Here is a 26040-nt window from a genome sequence, read left to right on the forward strand (position 1 = left end):
GGGAAGAGGGAAGGGAGGGAGGGGTTATGGAGGGAGAGAGGGAGGGAGGGAGGGAGGAATAAGGAAGAAGTAAGGGTGTAAACAATTTTTTTATAGGTCATTTTCTATTCTATTATTCCAAAAGAAGTAACAATTGACATTTTAAAAAAATTGTCTTTAATTTTTGTTGACTAAGGCGCTGATTATGCTGTCATTAAACCGATGACAGATTAAAATACCGCAACAATGCAAGTTACCAATGGCCAATAAACTACTAAAGACAGGCGCATCGATAATTATATCGTATGGTAATTCAAAAAATGTCGCAATATTGCGTGCAGCAAAATTCAATTTCTTATCCATTGCAATTATTAATTTAATTTCTGGTAGAATATTGCTTATTTATCCATTTTCCTTAAGAAGCCTAAATACGAATTGCTGTAATTGCTGTTAATTTATTATTAAATACTACGTGGCCTAAGATTTTTAGGTGTGAAAAAACGTGGTTTATAAATTACATATAATACCACAACGTTAATTCATGAAAGATAATGTTCCCTCACTACTATTTGTAACCTTATTTATAAATAAAAAATAAAATGTTTGTTTCTGTAACTTCAATTTGTTATCCTAATAGAAAACTTGTGTTTTTGGAGAGCTTTCAGAAAGCACATTTGATGTCTTTTCTTTAGTATAACAGCATCTATCACCCTGTGGTCAAACCGAATCCATTTTTTTAAACTTCATTATTTTCATCTTTGATTTCTTATACTCCATTCACACCAAGGCTTAAACATGATTAAAAGTTTAAATAAACAGGTTTGGAAAACTATCTACGAACACTGCACAATATTTGGTCAAATAATGCATGTAAACTATCCATTGTCTTGCTGTGACAATATTTTAGAAAGTTTTATTATATTGTAGGTTTCCAGTTTCTCAATTTTTTTCCTAATGAAAACATAGTTTAACTAAACACGTTTAGGTGTGAATGGGGTATTAGTCTACACATCATGTCTGCTGTTGGAATTCGTTTGCCATTACTCGGTTAATTTAGAAAAAACTTGTTGCTTTTTTGATGATATCCATAACACCAACACAAATGAAGGTGATCCATGCGTGGTTACTTTTCAACATGGCTGCCAATCCTTGTTTTAGTGTCACAAAAGGTTTGAGTAAAGATAGCACTTAAGAGGGTTCAGTTGTTAAAAAATGTGGCTTTCTGTCATCGTACTCCACGTCTCATACTTGACCTCCGAGATCTGCGATAAAATCATTTACATACATTAGCTGGATACTATGCTCCTCCCTATCTTCAGGCAAGGACAACACTGAATATTGAATGGATAGAACTGTGGTGAAATAATGATAGATGTGTTGATCATCACAGTGAATGAGCGAACTAAGCGAACGCTGTAAAGAAAGACCTGAAAAAAAATGATTTCAGGCTTCAACACTGTTGAATGGAGAAGGTAAGGCTGGTGTTGATTAGAGACTTGTAAGACAATAATACAAGAGGGGTAAGAGACTAAGACCCTGGTTCTTTATTCATGTGTTTAACATGGCCCCTATGTGTATGGTTCCTTACCTTATTGTACCCATTAGTAAAGGGTCTATAGCGTACAGCCATTCATGGACCTCTTCTTCGAGGTCAGGCGTTGGTTGGAGTAAATATCGCCCATGACCAGTCCGTAATGAAAATACTTTATTCGTCTGAAGCGGAAAGAAAGGGTGTTAATTATCGTCAAATATCGATGATTGTTTGATGTGAATACTTCGATGTCTTACTGTTTGAACGGTCTCGTCTTGTGAACACTCGACTTTGGCATTCTTGAGATTGATAACAAAATATTCTATCTGTAAAACAAAGTACAAGAAACATGAAAATGATAATGTTGAACTGAACGAACAGATACCCCACCCGCGGAAGAATCGAGTGATTATTACATACCGGCTCCTGTTCGTGACTGTAGAAGAGTACATACGGTTTTCTTACCACCTGATAAGCAAATACCAATACTGTTCTAAAAAAATCTTGTCAATTACAAAGCTGTTGACTACGTTAGTACGTCATAGGACTGTTGCACCTAGAGCAGATTTTGTATGATTGTTGCGCCGTGCCGTGCTGCCGCATATAAGTGGATAAGAAGTAATTTCGCGCACCATGATTGGTTCGTTTGATTCCATGTGACAATTTGTTTCCCAGTCATACAGAATCTGCTCAACAACGACTATAACAACAAGCAAATAAATATAAGGTTTATAATACTTCGTGTGAGTTGTCTACACGATTACTTACAACCCACACTCTCTTCCACAGACACGAGCTATCGTCCATTACCAGCAAGTAGCCTTTCTTAGCAATAACCGGACTAAAATACAAAACAAACAAACGAAACATTGAGAACAAAACAGCAAAGATAAACAACAACAAACGTTTCTACCTTACTTTTTTCGAATTTCTTTCAATGACGGCACGAAATAGTCTGCCCTGCTGACGTCATCGGGTGACGTGGGGTCACGTGATGACTGAGGTGCTGAGCTTTGGACCTATCAAACAAGATCACAGGTATCCCAATTTCATGAATTTCTATCGGCTGTTTTTTTGTCTTAGATAACTTATAATACTGTACGTACCATTTGTTGGAAATCTTTGATAGCTTTCTTCGATGTCAGAAGATGTAAGCACTAATATTAAAGACATAATTGTTCTCAGAATAAGTGGGATAAGTACGTCACGAACTGCCTCTTCCGAGAGCAAGCAAAGTGATTCAGGATAATGGTGCGTATTCACCATTTTCCGTACATTGGTTTACTGGTCAAACACAAAGCATTCAGTCGAGGTTGCAAGGTTCAAATTTGAATAACCCTTTGAAAATACCTTGGCGCCTCGCTTGCGTGCTTTGTGTTTGACCAGTGAACCAATGTATGGAAAATGGTGAATTTGTTCAGAGCAAACGCCCTAACAGAATCACCAGTATTCTCTATTCATGCAAATCTATTATGCAGCTCCATGTCATAACCAAAACACAAAATATATGTTAAAAAGTACTATACGTGCTAAGCGATTGTCAAACTCACGACTGCAATCAACTTGAACCATAATGATATAATCAAAAAGCACCATTAATAAACTGAAAGTACCTATTAGTTAGATTACCTGCCTGAAAGGGAACCCCTTGACGTGTGGGTGAATGTAAAAATACGATTTAACGAAAAAGACATGGGTGCTTTACGCATGCGTGATGAATCATGCATAGGGAGATTATCGAAGTGCTGTTTACTGGCCATTATGCCTCCATCCCACACGTGTACTTTATATAACAGAAGGCGATTTGGCGATGCCATGACGTGTGAAAACGGTGGGAAAATTACAAGCGCACACAAACAAGAGCGGGAAAATTTTACATTGTCGCATAAACAAATTTATTATAGGGGGGATGGGAGGGGGATTTACCGAAACTGGCCACGTTTGCTATTGCACTAAGCAGACACTAACGAAGAAAACTGGAAGCTAGTTAACAGCACTTTCAAGAATGTACGAGAATAAAATAAAAGTAAAATAAAAGTGGTGAAGTAAAATTAAAGATGAAGGTTTCAAGCTACCTTTCGTAAAAGACATTCCTGTGTCTTTTCAGAGTCAACCTGGTTAGTAAACGCTGGGGATTTGCCTACCGAGAGGGAGCACCCTGAGAGATATGACGAGCTAAGAGACAAACTACCAAAATTCACCGTCCGCGATGTTTGAGTGGGAAAACTACTGCTTGTTGTAGATGAGAACAAAGCGGTGTTACATGGTGGAAGCTTTGCAGCTGGGCACTGTGGTTCACGAAGATGATCTGCTACAGCAAGGATATGACGAGCTTTACCGACCTAGTTTGAAAACAAACCAACAACCAGTTGTAAATTCACATTAGTCATACATCGGGGTGGTTCGTGATAGTAAAAGTACAAGATACCTCTTGGAGTCTTTCTAACTTGTCCAGTTGTTTCTGATGTTCGTCTATTATCGAAGGACCTTTTGGTTTCCATCCGTGTAGGTTTTCTTCACCTCTTACGTAAATGTTTGACGTGTCCACGACTTTTCTTGTTGGTCTTCGAACTGAAAAACAAATCAACAAAACAAGTCGAATTGTTTTTAGAAAAATGTTCTAAATTGGCAGATGCAATTCAACATATAGGAAGACGAAGAATTCAAAAATGGAAGACTAAAAGTCTTACTAACCACGTCCACTTCTGTCTGCAGGATGTAGAGTCAACTCGTAAATCCCGCTGTATTTAAAACTAAGATAATACACAAAATCGAGTTAAAAATGCGTTTAGGATAAGTGCTTGGGTAACCATGGTGACGGGATTTCTTACCAGGGTGGGTTTGCTGTGGATCCAGTGATGATCTTCCAGACTGACCTGGATATAGGATAAAAATGAAGCAGATTATAATGAAGCCATCTTTACACTGTCATAACAACAATTACAACAACAGAGAACAGCATCATCATTAACGCCGCTGATGAAAACAGCAAAAGCAGCAATTACGACAAAACAACAGCGGCGAACAACAACAGCAACAACAACAGCAACAGCAGAAGCAATATCATCCACGGCAAGTAATAACAACAAAAGATACAAGGTCTAAAAATTTTAAAGACGTATATAATCAGGATTAACCAATAAGAAGTTACCTAGAGGGCGTGGTCTTGGCGTCTCTGTTGTACACTTCTAAACAAATATCTTTACTAAGACATGCTCTGCGACAACAGCTGTCCAACTGAAAAGAATAAAAAATATAAAAGCATGACAATTATTGTTATCATTCTTCAATAATTGTTCCAGCATGCTTCCACCCCTTCCCCCTCGGGTTGCGTAGGGCAGTAGAAAAACATTCTCCGAGAGAATTGCAAGGGCTGAAATTAAATTTCTGATATCAATTACCTCGAGATAAGCAGACATTGTTACGTACACAACTTCTCCAAGAGGAGTCACCCTGTACAACAAATAAGCGAACAAAACAGTTATAAAACGAAGACGGGGGTACACAGGGGAACGACTGTACGATCTGATGATGATGCTATATCTCCTGAAAGAAGTGGGACGACTTATTTTTTATCAGTGAAATCAGGGGAAACTCAGTGAAGCTAGCTGAAAGTACTAGACAATGTTACATGAGCAGTACGTAGGATTTTAAGGTCGCATGTCATTTACCTATTTAACAGGATTGAATTGTGTAGCGATGAGTCCCATGATGCTTCAAACTTGAAAACAGCTCTCTCATCATTAGGATGGGACTGGATTTGAGGTGATAGAATGTTTAGCGACAAGGGCGATGATAGACGACTTGGTGCTGCCTTGGACGAACGAACTTGACCTAGACATGAATTGTTCATAGATCAGATACAAAATGATGGCATAATATCATGGTATATGAGCATGGTGTATCAGATAATGGCATAATATCATGGTATATGAGCATGGTGTATCAGATACAGGTGTAATATCATGGCATATGAGCATGGTGTACCAGATAATGGCATAATATCATGGTATATGAGCATGGTGTACCAGATAATGGCATAATATCATGGTATATGAGCATGGTGTACCAGATGATGGTATAATATCATGGCATATGAGCATGGTGTACCAGATAATGGCATAACATCATGGTATATGAGCATGGCGTACCAGATACAGGTGTAATATCATGGCATATGAGTATGGTAAACACACCTATTGTTACACTGGTTAGTTTTCTGATGCGTACATCAGGAGAATTTTCGTGCATCAGTGTCACTACCAGACGACGCTGAATTCCCTAAAGAACAAAATCAACAATCATTAAAGTTAAACAGCGGATTCTTTCAACAGACATGCGCAGTTGACAAATTGTAAACATCACATTTTGCAGACTTACTTGATGAAGAAGAAAGACTTTAGTTTCGTCTTTTTTTGGCTTCACGACACAAGGAAAATACCTATACCAAAAACATAATTTGCATCGTCTTGATTCCTTTAAACGTGCATTAAAATAGCTGCAACCAATATAACCAGCCTAACATTATGGTTTACTTACTCTCCTGATGGTGACAGTTCAAATACCTCGATCCATACCACGAAATCAAAAGTTAAACTGGTGGGTTCTTCGTCCCTATGGACAAGAGTCAAACAGGATTTATTTAGTAACGACAATAAAGAACTAGCTAAGAAAAAAAATGATCATCAACCTACTTTGTCGTGGAACTTGTTGGTTGTATGTAGACTAAAGAAAAACAAACAGGTCGTCAGTTAATATTGATGGGTCTCGCACATTCCCAAGAGAGTTAAATGACAAAGACATGGTGGCAATGTTAACGAGGATTTTTTCTCATCAACATGGGCACGATGACGTAAAGCGCAATTGAAAAAATGGTTATGAAGCAGTCAATCAGTAAGAAAAAGCATTTTATAGGTTACCTTGTTCAACTGGTCTGACGTCATCTGTTACCTTGGGAACCGCCCTAGAAGAGATTGACAAGCTATTAGTTAAGTAGGAATGGTGATAATAATCCTGTTCCAGTCCTACTCACCTTGGCATGGTAATACTGGCCTGGTGATTAGGGTGGTTACGATAGTGTCCAAATACTTGAATCTGTAAGGGTCTTGTACTGACATAGTCAATGAACTCCCTCGTCACCAGTACGCCAATCTACCGCAAGATAATGAAATGATTCAACTCATCAAACTTATAATCCATTTATGGTTCATCCATTGATTATGTACCTTCTGGTAATGGTTAAACTCTAGTGCCGAGTCCCCACCCATGATACTAGCAGGCTCGGTTGAGAAGCCAACATCTTCTGCTGAGTCAAGGAATCTAAAATTGAAAGATCAGAAAACAATGAAAAGTCATTGTATTTCAGACGCTTGTCCCAAATCTGACTTCCTGCGCATGCTCAATGCGATGATGGTGATAAACACAGGTCAACGGCTCGCGGGCGCTTATCAATCTTCCTAATAAAACTATCGTAACTGACCAATAAAGTCAAACCAACCTGAACTGGCAGAATATATCAGTATAATCCACAGGAAGCCCAGCAGCTTTGATGACAGTAACGGTGAATATAAACGTAGTCCCCATCACAAGTGCTCCTTTAGAAAACCTTTCTCCTCCTTCGTCCTCCTCGATTTCATCCAGGTCGGGATTTTTCCACCTCGTAACGCTCTGCAAATATTTCATTTACATATCATTTAAGATCCCGAGCATTATTCATTGGAGTTATAGTCTGCGTTAATTACGTCTTTTCTCCGTGGTTCGAAAGTACGTTGTGTTTCCAAGATCGTGCGAAGTACGGTTGCTAAAAGCGGATTAGCTGATCAAAACTAATTAGTGTGCACACATGCGGCTGCTTAATACTGCTGTACAAGAATATTATCCTTCTAATTACCTCTCCAAACGTCAACCATAAGATACAAGATCGACTGGCTTCGTCCATTTCTGTGCGTTGATCTGAAATTGAAACAGTAAGCAATAAGTAAGCAATAACTGGCTCATGTGGGTTTCCCCTGGTTAATGTGGGTTTCCCCTGGTTAATGTGGGTTTTCCTTGGTTTATATCGGTTTTCCCTGGTTAATGTGGGTTTTCCCTGGTTAATGTGGCTTTCCCCTGGTTAATGTGGGTTTTCCAAATGATCATACGATTTCTTGTTTGCCCGCACAGTACTAACCTTGACATTGTTGTATACTGATCAGCAGATGTCCCTTTAGTTCTCCTGTCTCACTGATGATGGGCGTGGACTGCTCTAGACTGATACCATAGACCAGGTTACTAAGATACACGAACGACCTGTTGAGGACAGAGAAAGAGATGGTGCTAAGAACGATGTAAAGTAAAAAGCTCTTTTACTCCACTCATTTCTATTATACTCGTACCTTCCAACGATACGAAACCAAGGAAAGTCATCATAGAATGGATCTCCTGACTCGAACGTGACGCTGGCCGTTGATTCGGCTGCAGTTTCGTACATGAAGCGCATGTCTTCCAAGCGAGATCTATTAGAAAACACAACGTATATGATCAATCTGTTGGGCTTCCTGTGGTAATGCGTGGTGTTATCGCCAGTTATTGAGTTCAAACAAATACAGTCCGCACCTTAGTTTTTTGAGTGACCAATAGTGCGTTGCGCCATTTTTCTTATCTTGAACTTCAACGCAGACTACAGTTGGGTGGTTGTCTTGATGGCTGTCCTCGCGAAGATTCTCAGGTAACGGAGTAAATAAAGTCTCTGTCAGAAGAGTGAACTGGAAGTCTACCTATAAAACAATCAAGATATAACGTACTTTGTGATTGGCTATTTTAGCACACCTCTCGGTATAAAAACAAACAACTGAGATAAAACGCAAGCTCTTATTGGCTGAAAGCCATGTTTGAACAACCCAATCAATCATATAAAAAAGCTTTCAGTTTCATAAAGTTTAAACTTGTAAATCGGGGATTTTCGGGACAGAAAGTTGCGGAATCCATTAGGCAAAATACGTAAGAACCCAGACCACTTCGACGTTATAAACAGAGGGAGCCTAAGTATAAGATCTAAATCTTAGTTTCTAAGTTAGCCGCTTACCTTTTTCTTGAGTTCGACGCTAATGGCGTTTGCCTCTTTGATGAGAACCGCGTGACTTAGAATATCATCCTGTCATTACGATATAAGTATGTGTTAAGATATCTCACTCTTCTACCCCAACAAGACAAGCAATACTCGTAGATTTTAAGCGCAGGATTTTTAAAAATAAGAATGAATAATTTAAAGAAAATTCAACTCACTCGTAAAGAGGTGTAAAAGAATGTCCGCCATTTGTAGATGACAGACAACGCCAGGTTCATTTCCCTCTCTGTTAGAGGACTCTCACCTGAAAAAACACTCAATCAGTTTACGTCAATATAAAACGCGTTATGTGAAGACGAAGACATGCTTCATACTTACTTCCTGCACTTGTTAAGTCAATTTCACTTTCAAAGTCACTGGACGGAAATGACGTCAGATCAACCTATAAGAGAATAAGTAACAGCTACCAATGAAAGAGGCACGTGTTGAATAGTCTTGTTTATTTATATATACCGCATCAACAGTATCAAGTGGATTTATATTACAAAGTGGATTTATCCACCACAGGTAGCCCAAAAGAGACCTCTAACCAGATTACTCACTTGTCGTTGGAGTTGTTGTAGTTTAGTCTCATAAGTCTGAAAATAATAATAAATTAAGATTATTTACAGATTCACCTTAGATTACCACGTGGTGCACTACGGTATATTTATGGTCACCCTGTGGCATGGTATGGTAAATCTATGGTCACCCTGTGGTGTAGCGTATGGTTCAATAACTAACCTTTCTTTGCTTTTCCAACAGCAATCCTGCCTGATCTTTTTCATATCTGATTCTATCTTCAAGCTCGATGACTCTGAGGCAAGAGATTAGAGAATATTAGCTACCCTCTTAAACCCCACCACTACCCCCAAAGAATCTAGGTTACACTCTCCTACCCGACCCTAACCCCACTACTACCCCCAAAGAATCTAGGTTAAACTCTCCTACCCAACCCTATCCCCACCACTACCCCCAAAGAATCTAGGTTAAACTCTCCTACCCAACGCTATCCCCACTACTACCCCCAGAGAACCTAGGTTAAACTCTCCTACCCAACCCTATCCCCACCACTACCCCCAAAGAATTTGAGTCAACAGCTCAATTTTATTTGACCTCTTTTAAGCCTTACCCTTATCCCGTTGAGATATAGAAATATAGATAAGTTATAGTGCTTATATATCCTTATCCCGTTGGTCAACATCAACCCCCTTCCACCCACGAAAATGTCAGTGCATTTTACAACCATCGGTCTGTACTTCAACCAATAACTAGTACACACAATCCAACGTTTTCTCTAGATCTTGTTTGCTGAGTAGATGGTCAATTTGCCGGGTTGGTAGTCAATATACCGGGTTGGTAGTCAATATACCGGGTTGGTAGTCAATATACCGGGTTGGTAGTCAATATACCGGGTTGGTAGCCAATATACCGGGTTGGTAGTCAATATATCGGGTTGGTAGTCAATATACCGGGTTAGTAGTCAATATATCGGGTTGGTAGTCAATATACCGGATTGGTAGTCTATAGTTACCTATCATTCATTTCTTTCATGTAACCTTGCTCTCGTAATAACTCCAGCACAGCATATGACCAGTCCATGGGCTCCTCGCTGTTTGCTTCACGCGCTACGAACAAAAGGCATCGTCAACCAAATTAAAGAAAACAAAATCGAAAAAAAAGATTACGCACTTTTCTCTCAACACATTCATACGCATCACAATTTTATCCCGTTTTTTTTTTTTCAATTTTCTTCATTTGAAAAGTTTTAGGATGATAAAATTTATCTTTTTCTTTTATTCGTGAACTTTGGTACTTCTGTGTTTTGGGATTAGTGTCATACGACAACATGTTCTCTATGGCAGAAAGGGGTCCATGAAGTACTCTAGTTGTGACCGAATAACACTTGGTTATGAGACTGTGTTAACACTAACCTGCTGTCTCTTGATCAACGTTATCTCTTGACCTTCGAGTCTCTTGATCAACGTTGTCTCTTGATCTTCGAATGCGTTCAGCCAACGCTAGGAACAAAAATGGGAATAAATTAAAATGGGAAACAAATGAAAGTGATAAATAAATGAAACAGCTAACTATAAGAGGAGAAAAAGTTGAAAAAGAAAAGTTTCTTATTTTAACATAAAAGAGAAGTGAAAGGGAAAATAAATGGGAAATTTAGTGAGATATCCTACCTTGATGTGGGTGGTTGAAACGGAACACATGATTATTACCAAGAATAATACGATCACCTAAAAGAGTACAACAATGAACAAGTTATTGACAGCCTGTCATACCTTATCTCACCCTGCATACATGGTACTACAGTAAGACTGTTACTTGACTATTATAACGACGAGGTGTTAGGTGTGGGGGCAAAAAAACAAACCCAATATAAAGATTTCCACGATCAATAAAGAGATGTGATGTTTTATATGACATTTTTATATGTTGATTGATCTTTCTAACTGTAATTAAACTATATTAGAAATACGTTTGGCATGTGTATGATAATAGTATCAGCTGCATTCAGATGACATCTTTCGAAGTGACGATCGTTTAATGAGATTCATTCGTTCGTCCGTCCGTCCGTCCGTCCGTCCGTCCGTTCGTTCGTTCGTTCGTTCGTTCGTTCGTTCATTTGTTTGTTCGTTTGTCGTTCGTTCGCTCATTTTCATTCATTCACCAATGTCATTCATTCATTCAATCATTTTTTAGTTTATCCATTCACCATTCATTCATTCTAATCTATTCATTTAATCGTCTTTCATCCGACTTATTAAATTTCATTCATATCTTTCATACAGTCGTCGTAGTACGTTTAATTTACCCAAGTTCAATTTCTCTCTTCAATCTCTTCTATCAATTTTTATCTTATCCGAACGGGAAGCCGTTAACAAAAGAACTGAAGAATACTTATAAATTAGTCACCAGACAGCCAGTTTTTTTCCTTTATCATTTTCTTTTCAATACCAACGCAGCTCAAACAAGTTTACTCACTTGTTTTCCATTGAATTTATAACCCGCATAGGAACCGATCTATCAATGCATCTACTCACTTTGAAATTGCCGCTTGGCTTTGAAAAGTGGAAATATTATAACTAAGTAAGAAAACCACACTGGACGGTGTTTCTAGTAACAGATGCTGAGCTGTAATAAAAGTGTGGTTTGGTTTACTGCTGTTTGTGCCACCACAGGACCCCGCAAAAACAGCTTTAATATAGATTTCTCACTTCTTAAAAAAAATTCACGAGTCTCCTATGCGTCATTGTCCACATACACTTTTCTAGAGGCGTCGTTGAGAGGGCACTGAGAAAAACTAACTTTAAAAAGGAAGCTCTGTCGATTTGTACAAATAACGAGTGATATTGTCTTTTTTTGTTCAAATTATACTTTAGAAGTCAGACGAACATAAAAGGTGGTAGCCAGTCGACGCTAAAGACAGCTGTCGGGCTTGAAAATGGAATGTTATTGTACGGGTAGTAATATTGAGCAAGAAAAAAACTGCTGTTAAACGAGAGGAGACAAAAAAAACATTGCTTAGAAACAATGGTTTATTAGTTGACGGAGAATTTTGAGTGCTTTTTTATGGATGCAAAGATTTCAAAATAAGCAATTAATGAAAAATAAATTAACGACGAAATCAAACGAAATAAAAAAAAGAGAAAAAATCGTCGTTTTCCTTTCAATTCACGACTATTCCCCGCCATTTTTGTAAACACTGTTGATGAGGGATATGTTTTTAGTGCAGATTTGAGTTAGTTGCAAGAAGCCCGTTGTTTAAACATGATTCAGTCACTTAGGTAACAACACAATCGCTAAGACACGACAAGTTGACTTTTTCTCCAGAAACCACTTAAGGCAGAAAGGTTTAGAGTGGCTACCTGATTCCTTCTGTTTTCGATTTATTTTTTTCTACTTAGTTTCTATTAACGACACCGTGATGGCATGAGAGCTGTGAGTCATCAATATGCTAACGCAAAACCGATTAAGACGGTAAATATAAATTATTACATCAATTGAAGACATTGACGTCGATGTTAAACGTGACACACAAGCCTGATAACTAACGACACCAAATTATTCATGAAAGTAGTTAAACAATATGATATCCAAGAAAACAAAAACGCGGGTAAGTGAATCGTAGTTTCTGTAATTAGAACCGTCATGAACAACAGCACAGAGGCTTGTTCCAGCTACCAGTTTTCGCCATCTTTTCTAGTTCTTGGAACACTTAGTGGCATCTCCGTCTGTTTTTTCCATCGTGGGGAATTCTGTTGTGTTATGGACAGTGTACAAAACAGAGGCATTGCAATCTGTGTCGAATTTTTTCATTGCTTCACTAGCGTTAGCAGATCTCTTGGTGGGCTTGGTTCTCAATCCTATCCTCATCGTTCGTGCCGTAGTTTATGGTTATCAGATGTACACAAACATCATTCCACATGGTTTTGATGTAGCTGAGGATTATCTCTGGATCCAATGTCTCTTGATATCAACGTTTAGTTTTACTACCATAAGTATTGATCGGTTTATCGCCATCACACGGGCAATGTACTACGAGACAGTCATGACTACCCGTCGATGTCAGATCATCATCGTCTTCTTATGGACCTCATCGCTGTCAATCGCTTTGTTAAGGGTCTTTTTGAGAGAGAAAGACTTACCATGGCTATGGTTAGCAACTATCATTCTTGCATGCTTATTCCCTCTTTGCATTACTTGTTACTGTTATACTGCGATCTTCAGGACTGCAAGATTGCAGATAAGGAACATCGCTAGTCTATCGAATACGCAAGAACAGGAGCAACACTCCAAAGCGGTAAAGAACACCAAAGCAGCGTTCACAATAGCGATTGTTATTGGAGTGTTCGCCATCTCATATGCTCCTAGTGTAGTAGTAGCTTGTGTTAGTCTTACAATTAAAGGCAAGTGTGCGCATTTATACAACGAAACCATAGAATGGCCGTGGGCTTGTTTGGTAGCCTACTGTAGCAGTGCTATCAACCCTTGGATTTATTCCATAAGATCTCAAGAGTTTAGACAAGCAATAAAGAGAGCCTTTTTAAGACCAGTGGCAGATGATAGAAAGAGGACTTCACTAAAGATGCCAAAAAGACCGGTGAACGAGAACAGTACCCAAAAAATGTCTTGAAAGAATAAAAGTGCATATGAGACCAGGCAGGCTGAGCACTTGGGAAAAAATCGTAGACAACTGAGCTATATGAGGCCTTTTTCCATCCCGGGATTTGTGAGACATACATGTTGAAGAGTGTGACGACAGAGAATTTTAGCCGAGTTAATGATTAGCTCAACCGTTCAATATTTAATTCAATTTAGTCAATAAGTCAAATTCAAGCCCAGTTGGTCATAATAGCAGGATAAAAGTTATAGTAACTTTAGGAAGTCTTTTCTTACTACAAAGGATAACGAGTTAATCCGCAGCAATAGATTGTGCATGGCTGAAACAATGCGCTAACAAATCGGTTCCGATTGTAACGATCTCACGGGAATATTCGGGTTAGTTCGCGTATTGTTTAGCCATGTGCTCATTAGCGCTAAATCTTCATTAACCTACGATCTCTTTAGAAATTAGTTTAGTTTTGTTGGATACGCGGTTGCCACAGACGCTTAAATCTGGGTTGTCCTTAAATATCATTTTAATATTTTAGCTTAGGTTATGACTTGTTTACGATATTTTCTGTTTACCATTTCGGAAATTCTAACTAAGTTATTCCCGTACCAAATTGAGTTAAAGTTTGATTTCTTTTCATAAGATGGTAAACAAAGAGTTAGTCTTTTTAGGAGTATGTACGTTTTTATGTGCTTCATTACGAAGTGGTAAGAAAACTAAGATTTCTCACTGCATAGTTACCAACTAGGCTAAGTAAGGGGGGTGCACGACATACTGGTTGTTAAGATAAAACTGAGCTAGACTGGCAGCTGTCCTTCAAGATCCTTGGACTATAAAAGGAGAGTTACCACGCTAGTTTGGTGTGTTAGTCGGGAACCCGAATGCTACAACAACTTGGTACGCTTCCAACAACTTTATAAGGTATGAGTGCACCTCTTCTCTTGTTACCGAGTGTGGAGTGTAACCAAAATAGTGAGTTAATTTAGAAGTGTGATATCCTATATTTCATCGCTTAGTATGTGTGATTGGTATTGGTTACTTAGTGATATTTATTTTCCTAGCGTGTGATATTTACGATTTCAAGTTGTATTAGTTAAAATTATTCAGTCGTGCGATTCAATAAATTGTTTTGTAAAGTTACTCTCCGTTCTCATTCCTTTGCGTTAACTCAACGAACTCGCGCTGTCGCGGCATTTGAAATATAGTGCCGTCACAAGAGTATGAATAAACTATGGACAAGTCAGCTTTATTAATGAACTGCTCTGTTTACCCGTGGTCTGCGGCCAGTATTCGATGATAATAATATTGTGAACTATAGTCAAATATTAGGTATACTAGCAATAAGGACTCGTTGAGGCGAATTTTTGGATTTCCGGAAAAATGCCAAAATTCTTCAAAGTTTAAATGCCTTTCCATGAAGACTGCTGGTTATTTTAGTATAACTGACACTTTGACAATGAGGGGGAAGCGAGAGGAGGAATTGTTAGTCGAGCTGTCAAAAAGACGACGATTGTAGCTATTTTATTAACACTCCTTTTTAAAGACTATCAGTGTTCAAACTTATATTCATCATTAGCACCATATGATTCTAACTGAAATCTATTGAGAATAATGAAATACGTAAGGTAAAAAATATGATTCTCATCAGCATACTGATTCTACTCGTGCGGGAATGAAAAAAGTAAATAAACTGAACAAAAAACGACAGCAATTGAAGACCTGTCTTCATTTGATCTCACCGAACAGTGACGTTCCTACTAATGATATTGAAAACTATAATAGAGCAATATGTTGTCAGTAATAAAATAAGCAACTACTTGGTTAGCCTAAATATTACAAATGCCTTGTCATTCATATACTATTTAGGATTCTTTTACCAGAGTATCGTGGTTCGGCTCACTGTGTATTTTCTTCGTTCTTGATAGCAGACACGCTACTAAACCTGAATACACTGAACATTGATATCCATATGACGAAACTATCCTCACTCCTCCCTCCTGAGATTTTAAACCAGGGCAGGGAAAACCCCATAGAGTAAAGCTCCATTAAAGAGAACAGAAGTTGAAAGAGTTGAGTATCTTAGGGACAAAAGCTTGTTTTGTTTTTGTTATTGTCCCCTAGTGTTCTAAACACCATGTTTAGTAATAATCATTTCTTTAGGTTTAGCGCGTTATCCGGGCAGGAATAAAGATATCCACCGCAAGCTTCTACCGCATTGATTACCGTGAACGAACCTCTCATTATACACTAACAAAGGTCATATCTAAAGCATATTCATTATAGTTATCTAGTTTTAATAAAATTGAAGTCTTATCTTGATTGATCGCTAAAAGAAATTCCCCAAAGACAATTGTTTTCACCAACGCGTCTAAATAAACACCCCAGTGTTGTTCAACATGATCTAGACGTAAAATAAACATTGCTTCTAACTAATTCTTCGAATAATATTCTACTATACCATCCGGACAAACACAAGGTTAATCGTAAGATGGAAACACTGTTCTGTTGTGTTCCACTGATTGCTTATGACACCACGATACCCCTCCCTTAATAAATCGTAATTCTGTACTCTGAAGACTAGTTCAATCCAGCCCCTCTCCGACTCTGAGGTTGTGAGAATTCTCCGTTAAGCGAATCTGACTTTAGACTAACCATACCCCAACCCCTACCCCCCAGGGGCTCCAAACTCGAAGTAATAAATTATAATAAATTTATTACTTATAACGCGCATATTTCATATGCATATGCTCATATGTACAACTAAAAATACGTATGAAATAAAATAATATGGCTCAATAAAGTCAATCGCAATAAAACTTACTAAAACTACGAAGCAGCTGGCAAAACAAAGCTTAGTAAATTATAGCAATGGAAAATAATATAAAAGGAAGCCTGCCAATTGAACGACAAAGAGTTGAATCTCACCTGATTTGAGAGTTGTGATCTCGGAAATGAGTTTTCCATTGACGAAGGTTCGGCTATTTTCACAAGGAGAAATCTTGACAACATCTAATGGAAATATCAAATAAAAAACACTTTATCAGTTTAAATACAAGGTTAAAGGAAAGTTTTCAAATTCAAATTCAAATATTTTCGTATTTCATCCTTTAATTGAGGTTTGTCTTTCTGTAATTGTTTTAAAAATTACGCGCGCACTCTTGAAAGCTTACACATCCTAAAGCGAGCGTCTAGGAGTTTTATACAAATAGTTCTTTTCTTAAAAGAAAAATTAGTTTCAAAAAAATTCTTGCAATTCATTCTTTAGACTACTGTTCTGACGTCACGGTATATCAGAATAATGAGCGCGCAATCGTCCATTAGCAGAGAGAATGGTCTGTTGCGCGGGAGAATATTAGTACTACAATCAGGGCAAAAAAAAAAAAAAAAACGTGTCTAGAACATTTTAATTATGATAACTCCGAAGATCCTATTAAATTCAATCATAGTGATGAAATATCCTTCCTTTTTTCAAGAAAAGTGTCACTCTAACTTCAGCTTATTTTAAGCCCGAATTAACTGCGTTGTTTTTTAATTGATTCTCGCGAAATGCAATTATATATTGCTTAGTATAGTACGTGCTGATGAAGGCTTCATTTGCGACAACTTTTTTAAATTTTACTGCAATTATTACTTGACGATTGACACTAAGATACGATATTGACAGAATAACTGGTTCGTAACGAGAGAAGACAGAGAAAAACACAGGACAGCTGTTGAACTCGAAACCATTCAATTACTAGGGTACTGCATAATAAAGCTTAATTAGTAAGAAAGACTGTCAGTTTGTTTGTGAAGCATGAAAGCTGAAATGACACACGGAAATTATAGTAAAATGTGGTCAGAGTAATTAAAGTGTAATGTTGTTCAAAGGATTCAGAAATGTAAAAAAATTAACGATATTTTCTAAATTAAAAATAAAGCGGAAAAGATAAGTACAAAACCATGAGCAGGTATAATATTTAGGTCACCCATCCAGGTACTAACCCCGCTCTAACGGGCTTGACTCAGTATCTTGAATGCCCAAGTTTTTTCCCACTGGACCACTGTTCCATGAAATTTGCACAACAATAGCGGTGAAAACAATGCACCGGATAGACTAGACTTTTTGACATTAGTTTTTCAACCGATTCCGTGCGTGGCAGAGATGCAAGGGATTAGCCGATATGGTCTGGGGGCCGGCTGGTCTCTCCCCTGATGCTTCGGCTAGAACATTTTCTTGCGTAATTCGTACACCCAAGGGCAGAAGGATTTAATCGCCGTCAGGTCCGAAGTCCATACGACGCCCCAGCTCTGCGGATGTCTCAGGGGGTATGGCAAATTGGAGTCGATTTTTTTTTTTTTTCCCGGTGGAGGCGGGTTCGAATCCCACCATCTGTACATAAGATTTTTCATTTATTTTAAACCTCATTTAAATTTATCTTGGGTAATCTTTGTAAAAGTAAAATACTTGACACCTTGTTTTTACATTACTCGAGCAGCTGATTGAACGTTTCCCAGTCCCCGTCCGACAAATAATGCCCAACCCCCACTCGTTTCTGACAAGAGCAATGTGATTGGATGGTGCTAAATTGTATCGCTTTTTTGATTGGCCCAGCGTGGAAAAGCCATTTAATAGCCAGAGCACCTTTCTTTTTTCAATTCTTCGTTTGCAATAGACGTCATAGCCGCCATGTTGGAAGAATTTGACAAAAGATTTTTCAATGAATTCTTTTGTTATATCTTCCAACATGGCAGATATCTCTTTTGTTATTGTGCTCTCTTGGGATTGATTGCAAACCAAGAATAACGATACAGATTTTAACGGTTGAATTTAGGCTTAAGCAAACACTTACTGTTGGTATTTTCAAAGATACAATGTTCATCCAAGATGTGTGTCCCACTGAGCTGGACATCTTGATGACTCTGGGCTTGTGCACTACCAACCCTGAAATATCACCATGGTAATGGACTTGGATTAAAATGCGCATACCGACTGTATGTGTCGGTGTGCACTGGGTGTGTGTCTATAGGGTTTATGGTGTATACTGTGGGGGTGGGGTAGGGTGTATACCGTGATCGTACCAGAGTACCACTAACCTTGTAATACCATCCTTGATGTAGTATAACAAGCATTCAGACATCAGTGGATACTGACTGTATAGTGTGTGTACTGTGGAGGGTGGGGGTGGATGTGTTTATCTTCATTGTACTACTAACCTTGTAATACCATCCTTGATGTAGTATAACAAACATTCCGACATCAGCAGATACTGACTGTATAGTGTGTGTACTGTGGAGGGTGGGGGTGGATGTGTTTATCTTCATTGTACTACTAACCTTGTAATACCATCCTTGATGTAGTATAACAAACATTCCGACATCAGTGGATCTTCGTTCAAGTTCACTAAATGTGGGCTCTATTCAAGAAAATAAACAAATAACATGTGTTACATATAAATGAGTCAACAGTAGAACCAATCACAGTGTGCTGCTTAGCCAATCAGACTGCTTGTTCACGGCACACTCAAGGCATGACACCCCTGTACCAAGAATTCATCAACCATAAGATATTTACTCTCCTTGGAACGACAACACATCTCATCCAGCAAAGTGGGACGAAATCTGGTTTAAGTATTGTCGGCAGAAAGAAAAGGTTTTGTTTATGTACCTTTTTGGGTTGGAAAAGACCAACAGTGTTTCCATCCTCTCCAATTGCCACACCCATCTCCACCAACATGGCTTCCCTGCAGACAAACAAAGGAAAATGGTGCAAATGGTGCCATCATGTTGTAGGTGATGCCATCCTCGTTATCAATAAGATATGGGCAAATGGAGTCACCATGATATACCATTTAATGGATAACAATATGGACAAATAATACCTTACCTTTCCTGTTTGATGGCTTCAGTTTTTCTGAGCTTCTCTTCCCAAGTCTCATTGAGTTCTGCAATCAGTTTCTCTGAAACCTAAAAAAATGAACAAAATGTCTATCACTGCAAGATTGTTTAATTTTCATAGAATGTGCATTTCTTCAGGGAAAGAAGCCCATACAATCTGTGACATCAGCTGCTAGTGTTGTAGATATTACCTGAAGTTTCTCAATTGTTCCATACTCTCCACTTGTTCGACGTATTGGACCTGATTTGGCAAGCATTGCTGTAAGATAAAAATATTTGGTAGATAATGAGGTACCTTGGGAAACATACTCATGAACTATACAGAGCATGTTGGGAATTGAGGAGTAACTAAGGCCCCACTTACACGGATGTAGGGTGACCACTACTGCTAGGGCTAACTCTTTTGTTTTTGGTTTCAAGTACCTTGGGAAAGAAAATGAAAGACCTAACCATATCAGGGTCACCCGTAATGTTCAAGGTAAATGATCCTCAAGTCATGAATTTTGTAATCATTGGTGACATATTTTCCATGGTAACAGATGTAACTTACATTCAAGATGCTCTACATCATATCCCTCTTGAAGAAGGATTTCCTTTAGTTTTAAAACCTCTTCTTTAAGTTCGCGAATGATCTGACAAAAACAGAATATGAATATAGTTCAAAGTTCAAAGAATTCTCACCCTCCCCCTCCCCCTGGGGAAGACATTTTCGATTATCAGGGTAGGGGAGACAGGACAAAAGCTGGTATAGATACCTTAGCATTAGGATCCTCATTGATAACAGCCTTACACAAGATGTGCTTGGTGCGATCAGCATATCTGGATAATTAATAGAAGAAATGAGATAAAAAAGAGATGGAAAAAGAAAAACAAATGGGAAATGAAACCAAAATAAAACAAAATAAGAGCTGCACAAATAGCTTGATAACAGATCAATGTTACATCAATGTACCCTAATGACAGAATCCAGGAGGAGATCAAATTTCAAAAGGCAAGCCAAGGCAGTCTTGGGACTGGGTGGGGCCACTTCAGCCCTCCCCTTAATCCCCCCCTCCTTCTTTGACACAGGAGTAAGAAGAGGATTCCAGCTTGATTTTGACCTCACTTTGGGAAGAGCACTTCTGGGACAGGCTAGCATCAGCAAGCAATGAAATACCCAGCATCCAGGAGGAGAGAAGGGTTATTACCTTAGAGTACTCAAGGTCTCTTCAAAGTTGATATCAGCTGGGCTGATGGCGGCTATCATGGTAGTTTTAGAATTACCACCTGTAAAAAAAAACATCAAATTTTATCAATACCCTGAAACAATATCTTGTTTGATCTAAGTCAGGGCATGGCTAACTCACAGATCAAACCCTGAAACAATATCTTGGTTGATCTAAGTCAGGGCATGGCTAACTCACAGATCAAACCCTGAAACAATATCTTGGTTGATCTAAGTCAGGGCATGGCTAACTCACAGATCAAATTGTAATTTAGTTTATAAGGATTAGCAGAGGAGAAAAACCAGAGAAGCTGGTGTAAATGAACAAATGTGTGATGTCTGAAGCAAAGCTGAGAGGATTTAAAATTAACATTTAAAACAGTCATTAAATATATTGTGCTGCATACATGTACATGTACTGTACTTGAATAATGACAGGAAGTTTGTGCGTTTACTGCAGAGTTTACATATTGACAGTGTATGTTGAAATAAAAGGATTAGAGCTTAGATAACTAATAATGTATCTAACCTAGATTTTCTTTGAGAAGCCAAGTCAAGATGGAGTCTCTGTAAGGTATGAATTCTGAATGTCTTTTCTTCTTGTGATGAGAAGACTAGTGAATAAGATGAAACAAACAAAAGAAAAGGTCAAAATATTGCCACTCATTGTCAGTATCCTTATCTCCATTATTTCAAATGTTGTTACCTGTTCAGCTAATGCAGAGATAACTTTTCCAAGTGTTGTTAGAGATTTATTGATGTTTGCACCTTCCTGTGAAAAGATATCATTTTTACTTTCATGCCTCTCAACAGGATTGACCTCATTTCCTCCTTTAGAGTTGTTCTCAATAGACCTAGCTGTGGTGTAATGTTTTGCCATTTCATACCACGTGTCATTCTCTTGAGAATAAGGTTCTTTGTTTGAGTTTTATCCATATTCATGTGTCTTCTCATGCACAACCGTTAAACAAAGAATGATACTCAAGGGAATGAAATATGACTGTAATGGGAAAGCATTGCACCATGACGAATAAGGTCTAATGTGGAATCATACAATTTGCATTCACAACAAAATGGAGTTATGGTGGACATCAATCCAATCGTTTCCATGAGGAAAGAAACAAAATTTTCAAGGGCTATGCCTATGGAATGTCATGGATACGCATTGACTCTCCTTCACCATCAATACACCATACCTTGAGTCTTTCTCCTGTGTTACCAGTAGAATCAGCTCGTTCACTTCCAGCCAGATCCACAAGGCTGAGTTTACTAACCTGAAATATTCATCAAAAAATGTTTTAAGCAACTCAGGAGAAGCTAGCAATTGTTGTCTGTCAGGTTTAACATTTCTCCCATTTTTTTATTTCCCTTCCATCTCATTTATAAATCTTCTAAAAATAAAATTGTTCCTACCTTTTCAGTAGTAAGGTTACTTAGTTCATCATGCCTAATGAAAATAAAGTAAAACAAATCAATCTTCGTTCAAAATTCATGGCATTTATTAACCAAGTAGGAGGTCCAGATGATGGTTGAGTTCCTCTGGCTGCAGGATTTTGACCTCTCAAGGAACCAATCAGATTGCTCCACCGGTCATGTGCACTACTAATGCGCCGCCTCTCACCAATGCGGCCTGATTTCGAGTCCTGCCGATCTCGATGTCGTATGTGAGTAGAGTTGTTTGTTGGTTCTTTCCTGTGCTTCAAGGGTTTTTCTCCGGGTTCTCCAGTTTTCTTCCCTCCTCAAAAATCAACTTCTAAATTCTAATTCGATCTTTGGGCTTTCACTTAGTTTGGAGCCTATAGCTCTGTTGTGATTGTCCCATGCTGTGATACAACAGCCAAAGCTTTGTAGATTTTTTTTAGATCTTCATCCAGACTTCGAGATAATAACATATAATATGCTACTCATCACCATGGCAACTTACTTTCTTTGAGTGAATATAATACTGAATATTGCATGGGATCTACTACTGGTTTCATTCATGTTGGTGGCAGCTACAGTCCTGGTAAAAAAATATTTTTTTAATATTAAGACCTTAAAATAACCAATTAATAAATAGTTATTAATGATATCAAAAAATTAGCTTGCCTGGCTTTGTTTCCTTCATCAATCAAGTCATTAATGTCAGCAAATGAAGTAACAGCAAGCTTTGCAAGATCCTCAACATACGGCCCTAACACAGGGTGCTCTCTTACTCTCAAGTTGTTCTTCGCTGTTGGGCTTAGAAGATCTCTCACTCTTTCACAGTAGATTTCTAAGTAACTCACCTAAAAAAATGAAATTGAAAAATACAAGGCTCCTATGAACCTACTGTTTAAGGTCGTCATGCAATACGTTCTCTCCCATTGGACAATACATACTGCAGTCAATCAGAGAATGTAAAAGTACCGAAAAATTTCTTTTGATTGACTGCAGTGTATTGCATGATTTACCCATCATGACTCAATCAGGTAGCAACGAGAAAACGAGTGGTAGCAGCTAAGGGACAACTGAAGGTTTTGGACGGTCAGCCCAACAATGGTACTATGCATTAGTAACATTGCTGGCTAACAGAATAGTCTTAGCTAGTAATAATATTGTAAATGCTAGACAGTGCAAACTTACTTCAACAGAAAATGTCAAGTCTTCACTTGTCTCCTGCTCAACTTTTTGAAAAAGTTCTTCACATAGCTGTTTGAGCATAAAAACGGTAATATAGTTAATCAAAATTAATTAAAATTAATTAATCATTAAACAATATTAGTATTAATACTGGTATATATACTGGTGTCAATACAGACCTGTGGTATAATGCCTTTTTGACCAGGTTCTTGCTTGCCCATCATGGTATATGATTTGCCAGATCCAGTTTGTCCATAAGCAAAGATACAAACATTATATCTAGAAAACCATCATATAACAAATTACTACAGACAAGCTTACATACGAGTGGTCACCTTTATTAGATCACAGCTATATAAAGAGGTTGATTAATCTACTATATTACAAAGGTTATTTGCATGTGGATATTTTCCAAAAACACACCCTTCAAAAGCATGCTGTAGCATTTCACAGCCAACATCTGAATAAACTTGCTTCTGATTTGCAAAGTGTGGATCATCCTGGGAGAAAAAAATTTAAAGCATAAGAATAGAATATCCTTTAGTTAATGGATTATTATATCAGTTCAAACAATGTATAGAGGAATAAATGAAATCATTGATGTATGTATTATTTGACAGATTGTGCCCTGTAGGCTGCTTGTGCCATGCAGCTTAATGTACAAACGTAATAAATGTTTTAATCACACAAATAACGGGGCTGACTGTTAAAAATTGTGGTGTTAGTCAAACACAGTGAGATTTAAAGGAATATGTGTTATGTGCTAGAATCCCGGGAGGGGGGGGTACTCCCATATATGGACTATACTGAGATGATCCGCTGAACAGGGTGTGGCTTTTCGAGCTTCTTGTCATAAACAGGGTATGCAATTTCACTCAAGTTCCAAGTTCTTCCTGAGTTTCCTTTCACATTCAGGGTTTCTACTTTCCTATTGACCGAAACTGGTTATTATGGTAATCAAAAAAAAACAATACGCAAGCTGACATGATAATTATTGAAACAGGAACTCAGTGCAATTAATTATATCTTTTATCATAAACAGGGTCCACAAATTTGAGTTTTTTTATCATGAACAGGGTACCCCTTTCAGAATCCCAGCAGAACACCCCTATCCAAATCCTGGCGGAGTACTCCCCCCCCCTTCCAGGGCTAGAATGTTCTTTTCATCTGACAAGCTAGAATTAATACCTGAGAATGAGACCAGTACGAATAATCATAAGAGAAGTTTTTTGGTTTTTCACTTAAATGCTTTGGGTTTAGGATAGCTGAAACATCAATACAAAACATTAAGTACAACGACCTTTACTATAGAGTATATACAATATAATATTTAATTACTCAATAGTTACAATTTGTTATTATTTCATTATAAAATACATTAAAATCAATTTCAATTTCCCCCATTTATTTATCTATATACACTATTCAGACATTCATCATAGAATCAATTGAGAAAAGCACTTCCTTTTCTATGCAAAAACTACCCAGTGCTAATGGAAACTAAAAGAGAAAGCAGCAAATCTTAAGTCTTATTTCCCTTCCTTGAAATTTCTGGATATTCCTCCAGGGGGATTCTATTAATCTTTTGGTATTAATCCCTTAGAACATTAATTATTCATGTCGTCTAAAATGGAATTAACATTTTCTGTGGAAAAGGGAATTTGAAACTAAAAATTTAGAAAAATCACTGCCAAAAGGTATAATCTTATGTACAATAAGCAAAGATGTTTGGGAAAAGAAAATTCTAAACACATTATATAAAGCAGCAGGTAGGAAAAGTAAATGTACAAAATGAACAATTGTACTTGAATTTATAGACAGTTTGTCTTGTTCAAACATTAATAATAATTGGATTCATTACATGTTGACAAGGAGCCACCATGGGGCTGTATAAATATTAGTTATTGAGGGACAAGAATAAAATATTTTTAGCTTTCAAGATTGGGATTTTTATTCAAACCAATGCATGAATGGTTGAATGTGATTATGGTTTTCAAGACTATATTGACTTTGTTTCATACCAATACGAGAATAATAGACTGTAAATGAATGGTTCATCACAGCAAAAAGCAAGACACAAGGAACACAGCAAGACATTCAATATTTAACATTCTTCAACAGTATAATTTCTTGTTACTCACAAGTTGTTGGTCCATGCATGGCAATGATACACTTGCATTGACGGAGGTTTTCCCGAGCATTGAATGGTCTCACTCGTACACACACTTTGACAGAAGACATATTTATTTCCTAAGACACCACCCAAAGATTCAACGAAGGCTGTATTCACTTCATTCGCCATCCCGCTGCCAAAATATTCAGCCCATGTCCGCCATCCAAGAAAATTTTCCAAGTCAAAGATCAGGATCCACACCTGTTGTAAATTCGTCTATTGAGAATTGTCTCACTATCTGACTACGAAAATAGTCCTTGAGTGTTCCTCGATGAATGGCAATAGCTTTCAGAGCGTTTCGTGGTGTTTGATTAAAGGTAAAGGTATATTTGTCGTGGTTTTTGTCGTGGTTTTGTGGAGGAAAACAAGGTTTTTACCGGTGCATCATATGATTACTGGAAGCAAATCATCACACATGGTCACGTGAGGGTTACAAACCGGAAGTGAAATACAACTAGTTACCAAT

At 37.8% G+C, this 26040-nt stretch overlaps 2 protein-coding genes across 3 annotated transcripts; one reads left to right on the forward strand and one right to left on the reverse strand.

Annotated features, from left to right (window-relative positions):
- Window positions 1–139: 139 nt before the first annotated feature.
- On the reverse strand, window positions 140–25999 carry LOC116305513 (kinesin-like protein unc-104). Of its 2 annotated transcripts, XM_031715446.2 has the most exons (54): window positions 25543–25996; window positions 24590–24666; window positions 23825–23901; window positions 23581–23680; window positions 23405–23470; window positions 22889–23067; window positions 22725–22802; window positions 22214–22247; window positions 21997–22074; window positions 21507–21572; window positions 21330–21414; window positions 20784–20862; window positions 20352–20415; window positions 20147–20228; window positions 19788–19855; window positions 19586–19665; window positions 19367–19442; window positions 19036–19115; window positions 18552–18643; window positions 16645–16728; window positions 10784–10840; window positions 10529–10615; window positions 10129–10222; window positions 9339–9411; window positions 9158–9193; window positions 8934–8997; window positions 8774–8859; window positions 8574–8642; window positions 8105–8265; window positions 7885–8004; window positions 7680–7798; window positions 7401–7462; window positions 7008–7177; window positions 6736–6829; window positions 6543–6661; window positions 6430–6473; window positions 6205–6235; window positions 6050–6124; window positions 5891–5951; window positions 5707–5791; window positions 5182–5344; window positions 4912–4963; window positions 4662–4747; window positions 4342–4386; window positions 4205–4263; window positions 3939–4081; window positions 3586–3852; window positions 2617–2667; window positions 2429–2529; window positions 2279–2351; window positions 1931–1978; window positions 1768–1836; window positions 1568–1692; window positions 140–1241 (listed from the first exon to the last, which is right to left on the reverse strand). In XM_031715446.2, exons 1-54 carry the CDS (start codon window positions 25640–25642, stop codon window positions 1205–1207), a joined length of 4671 nt encoding a protein of 1556 aa, XP_031571306.2. In that variant the 5' UTR covers window positions 25643–25996; the 3' UTR covers window positions 140–1204. The 2 variants fall into 2 exon arrangements, with proteins under 2 accessions (XP_031571306.2, XP_088888752.1); XM_089032626.1 differs by lacking the exons at window positions 140–1241; window positions 1568–1692; window positions 2279–2351 and having other exon boundaries at window positions 1818–1836; window positions 25543–25999.
- LOC116305515 (adrenocorticotropic hormone receptor) lies at window positions 12610–14859 on the forward strand. Its single transcript, XM_031715449.2, is given in 2 exon segments — window positions 12610–12836; window positions 12838–14859. Coding segments are annotated over 2 exon segments (984 nt in total). The 5' UTR covers window positions 12610–12755; the 3' UTR covers window positions 13741–14859.
- Window positions 26000–26040: the final 41 nt, after the last annotated feature.

This window comes from Actinia tenebrosa, unplaced genomic scaffold, assembly GCF_029948245.1.
Source record: "Actinia tenebrosa isolate PJP-AT-01 unplaced genomic scaffold, QUT_ActTen_1.0 PGA_scaffold1__47_contigs__length_23844297, whole genome shotgun sequence".
NCBI lineage: Eukaryota > Metazoa > Cnidaria > Anthozoa > Actiniaria > Actiniidae > Actinia > Actinia tenebrosa.